Raw genomic sequence first — 9,817 nt, 5'->3', positions numbered from 1 at the left:
TTGGGGATGGGAGTAATGAAGCCTGTCTTCCAATCCGTGGGATATTTGCTCTGCTTAAGTGAGGCATTGATTATTGAACAGATCGGGATGGTAAGTTCGCGAGGAAAATCACGATAAGTCTAGGGGTGTATATGCCCATTTTGATTTGATACTAGCGAGCTTCTTGGCAACCTGAAAAACATGTACCGTGGGAGGAGAAGGGGAGGGGAAGAAAGCAGGAGGAGAGAGAGATCAATGCCGGGCAGCGTTTGACAGATGGAGGCGAAATGGTCATTTAATTGCTCAGCCGCAAGGGCTGGTGAAAATTGTGACAGGAGGGGGATGTCAGATGCCTGCCTCATACCACACAAGCTTTTGACCCTGCTAAACCATAGGCTGCTGTTCTGCTGTAAGTGTTTGATCTTGTTGGGGTAGTACATCTTCTTGGCTCTTTTTATTTCCCTTGTGACTTTGTTCCGGAGTTGTCTAAAAAGGTTTATGTCCGTGTAGAAAGCTTTAGCACGCTGCTGAATCAGTCTCTTAATCCTGGGAGTGAGCCATGGGGCATCGGCTGAATGTGTCCGCGTTTGCTTCAAAGGGAAATGACGATGGAAGGCCTGCGTAATTATATTGATATAGATGTCCCACTTCTCCTGAACTCCCTCCACTGCGAGCACCTCTGTCCATGGATGGTGAGTAATCCATTGTCCAAATTCACGCAAGGCCACTAAATCACCTTCCATTAGGATGAAATCGTTGAACCGTGCTTGAACAGGATGCCGAATGTATTTTTGCCGAAAGACAAGAAGCCGAGACCTCGTTGTCGAACGGACCTAAAGCCGGACGGACTTGGAATCGAACAGACATGAAGCCGGAAACTTTTGCATTTGGCTTAATAGAATATAAATAATTGTATATAAATGAATGAATAAAGCAACTTAAATTATTTATTTGATTTAGAGTTTAGACATAAAAATAAAGTTATCATACAGTTATTTACCTATTTGGTATTTGCCATTGAAAATGTAAAAAGACATGTATATAAATAAAAAACAACTTTGTAATAGTTTTTTTATTGCACACAGTTAAGCTACCGGACGACCATTAAAAATTGTGAGCTAAAGCTCGTACCAACGCCAATCCTTCTCTATTATAATAATTACAAATACTTTTCATTCTATCGTTAATTGTGTCAGCCAAAGTGCATTCGTCTTCCCGTCCGTGTACCCTTGAAGCCACCTGCATATATTTGACCTCGGGTCATTTTGACCTGGGGTCAAAGTGACCTGGGTTCAAACGGACAACATAATATAAGCATGCCTATCTCCCCATGTTTCCACTATGCTGTTATATACGTCGATAAGCTTAACCCTTCAATTTGACCATGGAATTCATTAAAACAGTGCGTGATGGCAGAAAGCTTCTTATTAAATTGATATACATACGTTGTTGATGAAAACGTTAAGGAAACCACGTACCGGAGATGTGAAAAACAAAGTGTGTAATACTAAAATTAAAACTATGCATGATGTCGAACAGGGTATCGCTTCAAATCAGTCACATCCCACAGATGGTGCTCACAATTGTGTTTTAAAAGCTTTGGATACTATGAAAACAAGAGCCGAAAAGACAGAAGATGTAGCAAGAAGTGTAATTGACAATGTCATGGAAGAATTGCCTCTTAACTAAGAGAGATTCTTTTGGAGGGATGGTAGGCGAACACGAAATGTTGACGAAAGTGAAGACCAAGACATAACTCGTGGAGAATTTTTTTGGCTCTATGAAACTACCGCTCTTACTTTTTTCCACAGAAAAGAATTTAGAATTACTTTCTAGTAAACGGACATAGTTTGGCTATGGCACTTTTGACTCTGCTCCCTTAGGAAAATAGCTGTATGCTATACATATTATTATTTCAGGGAGCAAAACCATTGTAATGTATGCAAGTAACAACGAAGAGACAACGTATGACGAAATCTTTACATTTTTTTAAATGCAATAATGATCCAGATTCAATAACAATCGACTTCAAACGAGCAACCATAAATATAATCAAAAAGAATTTTCCTAATTCATCAATAGGAGGTAGTTTCTTTCATTTTGGTCAATGCTTGTGGCGAAATATCCAGTCTTGTGGACTGCAACAAGGGTACTCGGCAGTGCCCGTTTTATTAAGCAGTTAGAGGCGATTGCTTTTGTCCCACCCACAGATGAGCATGACTTATTTGATCAATTGGTGAATTTCTTAGACGTCGAAACTGATGAATCATTGAGTGATTTTCTATTATACTTTGAAACAACGTGGTTGGGAATGGTCAAAAGAGAACGGAGAAGGAGACCAATTTTTGATGTCGATCCGGTCTGTCTACACTCGAGTCAATGATGATTTGCCGAGAACTTTCGCAGGTTGGCCCCAGGCTTTTAAAAAGAGGCTCAATATGACTCATCCTACAGCCGTCAAACTACTAAAAGTTGTTAGAAATGAGCAGACATCCAATGAAATTTCAATTGAGCAGGCATCTATAGGAATTGCCATATTACGTCGTATCAAGAAACACAACACAATTAACGCCAGAATAAGAATTATTTGCAATAAAGAAGAAGGATTGGCATTTGTAAGAGCTTTATTGTCCAATAAAAAAAATCCATAACAGAGTTGATTTTTTATATACTTAGATTGTTTTTATATTTCAACTAACGAATACAGCAACTTTTAAATAACTATATGATAATTTTTTTTACATTGTAAATCAAGTAAAGAAATAATTTATAAAGTTGCTTTATTTATTCATTTATATATTATTCATATCTTATTATGTCAAATGTAATATATATATGTATATACATACATATATATATATATATATATATATATATACACACACACACACACACACACACACACACACACACACACACATATATATATATATATATATATATATATATATATATATTTTTTTTTTTTTTTTTTTTATATATGTTTGTTCGACTCCAAGTCCGTTCGGCTTTGTATCCTTTGGGCATTTTGGTTTCGAGAACTTGTCTTTTGGCAAATGTGCATTCGGCATTCCGCCCGTGTACCCGTTGAACTGCTGCTAACGGTCGCGATATTTTTTAATTTTTCACATCAGCTGCAAGAAGATTCCACTGTTGAAGACGAGAGCCTAGCAACTGTGCTTCATCCTTGGGCATTTGCAGATCCGTAACAAGGTGATGCAGTTCCCCTTGTGTTATGAGATGTGGACTGGACGATTGTGCTTCATCAAAATTTGGATCGCTCTGCAATCCAGCACTGTCATCCTTCTCTGCTTCCTCCTCACCACTTTCCTCATGTGACTCGAAGGAAACCAAAGTTGGAGTATCAGAAACGAGTAGAACTTCTTCATGTGGAAGTGAGTGAATAGCTGATGGAGTGTTAGATATTCAGTGGACTATTTTTTCTTCTTTGACAAGCCCTTTTGTACTGACGGTACCATGCAGAAATAACATTTGTTGATATGATCTGTTGGGTCCCACTATATCACTGGCAAAGCAAGGGCATTCCTTTCATCTTCCTATTCAACCATTGGCGAAGGTTAGTAGCACAGGTGTTGCATCATATGTGAGGAGCCCAGTTTTTATCCTGGTCATCAATTATGCATCCATGATAACGGTGATATGCTTTTCGAACCATAGCAGTTATATTGCACTTCTGTGATGCAAAAATCACTCCATCACAAATGTAGCAGAAGCTGTCTGCCTTATTCACACAAGTACGAGGCATCTGAAAGAAGAAAACAATAAACAATTAGAAGATAAACAGAAATTTATTCTTAAAACTATCATTATAATACAGATCATGGCAGCTTAGCAGAAGTGTTTGTATCATTCAGTGAGGAAAATGAAATAAAATCTTTCACATGCATATAAATAGCTCGCTCAATGAATATTTTTATACCCCACTGGCGGGCTCTTGCCCGCATTGTATATCAATGTATGTATATCTGTGCATATTTATACAATAAACTTTTATTAATTAATTAATTAATATTTATTATAAGTTTAAAAAGTGTCTGACCAAGAAAATCACCTTCCTTTCACCTCAAAATGTAAACTGGCACAGCTCAACCACCTTCTATGACTGCTGGAACAATAGATCAGGATAAAGAGCGAAAGAGGCGAGAGCCTCAAAAAAGAAACTACACAACGGATATCGTCCCCGTCTGCCCTCTACTTCTGTCTTTCCTTTTAAGATTTCTTTCCTCTTAACTACTCTGAACTCTTTCTAGTGACACTTAGGTTCTTCAAAAGTAGAGCTAACAAACAATTTTAATCATAATATTCATTATCAACGACCTAAAATTAGTTAAAAATTACTACTCTGGTCTCGGAAATATTTTGATTGTTGACCGTTGTAATTTGATCCTTTCACAAAGGAAGAGGTTTGATCAGCTGAATAAAGTCACCTGTCGGCAGTGACAACGCGGAACCACCATGCTAAAGTAGGAGAGGTTCTTGTTTTCTGAACAGATGTATTGGATGATATCGTCTGCTAACGCAATGGCATTCTGTTCATCTTCGTCACACTCTCTAGGTAGTAAAAAAAGTTATAACCACACTCCACAAGAGGCGGAACTTTTTTTTTTTTTTTTTTTGTGATCACTAGACGATTCCATTCATTTCTGTGGCACATCGTCAGTAGCAGAGGCTTTCCGGGTCTGTTTTTCCTTGTCAGTCGATGACGTCATACGGCCGCGTTCACGACCCTTGGGCGGCTATAGGGTCCGGCCTGCTTCGTTGGCATGTTTAGTGCATTTCAAACAAATAAGAGTAAATGTAGCTCACTTTTCCTATGTGACCGGCATGGAGTTATCCCTAAGAATATATCTACATTTGATGTGAAGTTTAAAAGCTTAATGCGACTACAGAAACCCTAAAATACACGTATTCCGAGTGCATTTCTTGAAAATTGATAGGGTTGAAAACAACACAGAACTCTGGAACATTATATCCATTATTTGCAGGAAACTTACTAGCAATGTGTTTTCTTATAAACAGAAATTTCGATAGTTTCTTTGCTCATCCGTCTGTGGCAGTGTTTTAAAAGCAGACTCTGAAAAAGCTATGAAGAAAAGTGAGAAAATCGAGGAGAATCGAGTACCGACGTCCATCATGACCGTAGCTCAAAGAAGTTCTACACTTCGCATGTCCTTCAAACGTGAGTTTCAAATACACATAATACATATACATATGCATATACATGTACATAAACATATTCATATACATGCACATATACATGTACATATACATATACATGTACATATACATATACATGTACATATACATATACATGTACATATACCGGTACATACACATATGTCTGAGTAGTGCAGCAAGATATTTTCCTTAAGGCATATTGAATTATATGCTACAGCAAAATAGTTTCTGATGAGCTTTCAATGAAGATTTCCAAGTCTTCCAAAGATATCTCTAACATGGAGAGACAATAAATAAATAAATAAATAAATCACCGGTAGAAACCATCTAATGGATGGAACAAGTAACAAGACATTTCGCTGATCAAAGTTAGCATTTTCAATTGGAGCAGATACAGAGAAAATAAGATTATAAAGGCAGAAAGTAAACACTGGGAGAAGGTACATATAAATACTGGGAGAGATAACTTAGAGGTGACTGTTAATGTGGCCTAAACCTTGTGAGAGGGCACATGTGAATATTGGAAAAGGTTAAAGCAACTGACCGTTACTGTGGCCTGAACGTCTGTCGTGGCCGAAGTGTCTGTTCTTTAACGGGGCAGGTCTATGTCGTTGCTGGGGCGTCCGGTTCGGAGGTTTCTAAAGGGTTTCAGGCCTAGGGGATAGGCCGGGCAAGCAGTGAACCATGAAGACTAAGCTCATAATTACTGTTCGTGTATTATTGTGCCTCGCCGATATGACTAATACAGTTCTCCTTCGTCTCCTCAGAGAAACTCCCTCTGGTTCTTCGGGTCGCCGTTGGCGTCGTCCTCGTCCTCTTCCTAGGCGGGGCGTATATGATGACGTCAACCTCCACCCCCTACAGTGGTAAGGAATCCTCGAACTTTATGTACAGCTGCTTCCACTTTTAAGTACAACAGCATACGTCGTGGTTTATTACTAACCATTCGGCAAATCAATCTAAGTACATGTGCAATTAAACTCTCCATCATGTCACGACGAACCTTATATATATATATATATATATATATATATATATATATATATATATATATATACATATGTGTGTGTAATATGTACACACACACGCCACCGAGACACGACTTGGTGGCGCGGTTGGTAGAGCACTGGACTGCGAAGTACGGGGGTGCTCGCAGTACCTGGTTCGAATCCTGCCCAGGGCCGAAATTATTTCGGTATCGCTGCGCTTCGGGTCGTTACTCTGACTCTCGTGGGCGGGGAGTTGTGTGTGTGTGTGTGTGTGTGTAAGGTCATAGCATTACCCATAGATCGGTCATACGAGCTCTGAGCTCTCTTCCGGGAGGGAAATAGCTGTCGATCACGAGTCCAACACGTGATCCAAAGACCAAGGTGAATACACACACACGCACACACACACACACACACACACACACACACACACATATATATATATATATATATATATATATATATACATATATATATATATACACACATGCTAAACACCACAGGGAAAGAAAAATTAAATCCCTATTGTGTTTAGTATAATTTGTGTATTCACGTGTGCTTTGTGAAACATTATATATATATATATATATATATATATATACATATATATATATATAGTATGTATATATATATATACACAGTATATATATATATATATATTTATATTTATATATGTATATATATATATGTATATATATATATATATATATATATATATATATATATATATGTTATTTCTGAAAATTCCAGAAGGAGCACAGAATTTATAATAATACAAATTTACATAAAGATCTCGTTGAGAATGATACTGTCATCCACAGTGATCTTCCTTGAGCGCCTGAAGGGACCCTTAAAGGCAGACGACCCGGAGTTGATCGAGTACATCAAGAGCGAGGTAAGATCGTCCGCACAGTTTTGTATCATCAGCAAATTTGGAGACAATAGATGTCCGTGGCCTATATCATTTATATAAACTATGAATAGAAGTGGTCCAATGACGGAACCCTGACGAACTCCACTCGTAACATTTTTCCATCTAGAATTTTTGCCATTTAGAACAACTCTGTTTCCGGTCGTTCAACCAATTACTAGTCCAACTTAATAGGCTACCACTTATTCCGTGTGAATCTAATACAGTATGTAGTCTTTCGTAGGGAACGGTATCAAAAGCTTTTGCAAAGTCTAGATATATTAAATGTACAGTGTTTCTTTTGTCATAATTCAAGATGACTGTGTTGTAGAATTCGAGTAAGTCACGCAAGAAAGTTTCCGTCGAAATGCATACTGGCTATCATTTATAAAACAGTTACTTTCTAAATGATGTTCGATAGCATCTCTAATAATAGTTTCCATCATTTTTCCTACGATTGAAGTCAAGCTTATAGGCATGTAGTTATTTTTATTTAATTATTTTTTTGTCACCTTTTTTGAATATGAGAGTAACGTTAGCTAGCTTCCATTCTGTTGGGACATCTCCGGATATGATAGATTTCTCTAAAATAATTTCTAATGGAACAACAATATGATTTTTCATTTCCTTTAAGATTATTAGATGCCAACCGTCAGGCCCTGGTGTTTTATTATCTTTGAGTTTTTTCTATATACCTTTTAATTTTTCTTTTATATTTACCGTAGTAAGTTCACGCTACACTTTTCACAGGTTTCAGTTTGGAATTCACTTTGAGGTGTTTCGTTAACGAATACTGAGCTAAAATAGTTTGCTAAAATATCACACATTCCTTCATTTGAATATTCAAATTGACCGTCAGCAGATAATAGTGGGCCAATGTGATTCCTAATAACTTCTTTTATCTCTAATGTAACTATAGAATTCTTTGGGATTCTCTTTGGATTTATCAGCGATATTTATTTCGCATTGTCGTTTTCGTTTTTTATTGTCTTTTTTTAATCTCTCTGTATTATTACATAACTTTGATAGTCATTAGTTGCACCCGAGCACTTGTATTTCTTATAAGCCTGTCTTCTTACATTCTCTCTCTCTCTATCTATCTATCTGTCTGTCTGTCTGTCTGTCTATCTATCTATGTACTTTTTTTTTCAAAGATCCTGTTGCCACCTTCCGAGCTCCCGTACAGCCTCAACGCCGGCGACATGAGCGTGGTCGTGAAAGAGGAAACAGAGAGCTTCTACAGGGCAAAACTCACCAAACTCTTCCTCGGGAAGGTGAGTTCTTCGGACCACAACGCTCACAGACAAAGCACCAAGCTCAAAGTAGTAGGGGTCGCGACCCAATGCTGCGTCGCCATGTCGTGAAGGACCCAGGGTAAGTACTTCCTTGATGCATGATGGACGGCAAAGAGGATCATCTCCCAGTTGCCTTCTTTTCAAAACTCGTCCACTCCCACACCTCCACTTGGATGTGCAGGCCCAAGGGGCTGGCAATTGGTCTCCAGATTAGGCCCAAGATCTATCTCTTTCAATTTCAATTGTGTTGCTTCCATTTTTTACAGAAATCGGACAATCTGCGACTGATCTCCCACTACATTCAGCTGGTGACTAGCAATATTAATTAATTTTTTGTTAATGGAAGAGACAAAAGTTTTCGTCTACAATACCATTATTCACATTCATAGTTTTATTTTAAAAAAGAAATTGACCGAGGTTCCCATTTTCCTCTGAAAATGATTTAAATTGTTCATTTTTATGTGAACTTTGGTGTCATCCAGCCATGTGTTTGGATCACGAGCTAAACTGATGATCGACAAGTATTACCCTCTCAGATGAGAGCTCAGGGCTCATTCTATCCGATGTATGTGTGATCCTTTGATCTTGGACAAAACACACACCCTTCTCCTAGCTCAGAGGCGACAGTACTGGCTGGAAGTATTAGGTTCTTATATTCCTCCTCTAGTGCTGATTCAGTGTTCTTCGTTGTCCTTGGTCTCCAGGAACGTCTCTTCTTCGTGGAGGCCGGCGCTCTCGATGGAGAGTCCATGTCCAACACTCTCTGGCTGGAGCGCTTTCAAAAGTGGAGTGGACTCCTAGTCGAGCCGGACTCACTTTCCTTCGCCGCCTTGAAGTCCAAAAACCGGAAGGCCTGGAGTGCCAACGTCTGCCTGTCGCCAGGATCCTTCCCTTCGCAGGTTTGTCTACATTCTATTCTTTTTTTCTTTTCCCTTTCTTTTTTCTTTTCACGCATTTCAAAGAGCTTCAAAAAGAGCAATAAATGAAAAAGTAAGTAGATTATTAAATAAATGAATAAACGAATAAATTGATAAATGAATATATGAATGAATAAATTAGTATATAGACAACTAACTAATTAACAAACTACTTAAATAATTAGGAAAATGAAAAATTAATATATTGATGATTGAATAAAGATAAATAAATAAGTAAAAATAAGTACATAGATAAATAAGAAATGAATTAATAAATAAACAAATTAATAAAAAAGATAAATGAATAGGCAAATGTATGAATAAATTTATGTATGTATAAACAAATGAGTGAATATAACATATAATATATATGTACATACACACACACACACACACACACACACACACACACACACACACACACACACACACACACACACACACATGTATATATCTACATATATATGTATATACACACACACACATATATATATACATACATCATACATACATATACCAAGGAATTTC

The 9,817-nt window shown here is 37.6% G+C and overlaps 1 protein-coding gene across 1 annotated transcript in view; it reads left to right on the top strand.

Annotated features, from left to right (window-relative positions):
* Positions 1 to 4,753: 4,753 nt before the first annotated feature.
* LOC143029973 (uncharacterized) overlaps positions 4,754 to 9,817 on the top strand; it is a 13,382-nt gene continuing 8,318 nt past the window's right edge. The window contains exons 1-5 of the mRNA XM_076193185.1: positions 4,754 to 5,179; positions 5,946 to 6,044; positions 6,989 to 7,062; positions 8,232 to 8,351; positions 9,077 to 9,271. Of these exons, the coding sequence (XP_076049300.1) occupies positions 5,086 to 5,179; positions 5,946 to 6,044; positions 6,989 to 7,062; positions 8,232 to 8,351; positions 9,077 to 9,271 (582 nt within the window). The 5' untranslated portion in view covers positions 4,754 to 5,085. The remainder of the gene's footprint in view (positions 5,180 to 5,945; positions 6,045 to 6,988; positions 7,063 to 8,231; positions 8,352 to 9,076; positions 9,272 to 9,817) is intronic.

Source organism: Oratosquilla oratoria, chromosome 11 (assembly GCF_046742065.1).
Source record: "Oratosquilla oratoria isolate Oo_2021 chromosome 11, ASM4674206v1, whole genome shotgun sequence".
Classification (NCBI taxonomy): domain Eukaryota; kingdom Metazoa; phylum Arthropoda; class Malacostraca; order Stomatopoda; family Squillidae; genus Oratosquilla; species Oratosquilla oratoria.
Note: the sequence above shows the minus strand (reverse complement) of the source record. Positions and strands in the feature narration are given on the sequence as shown.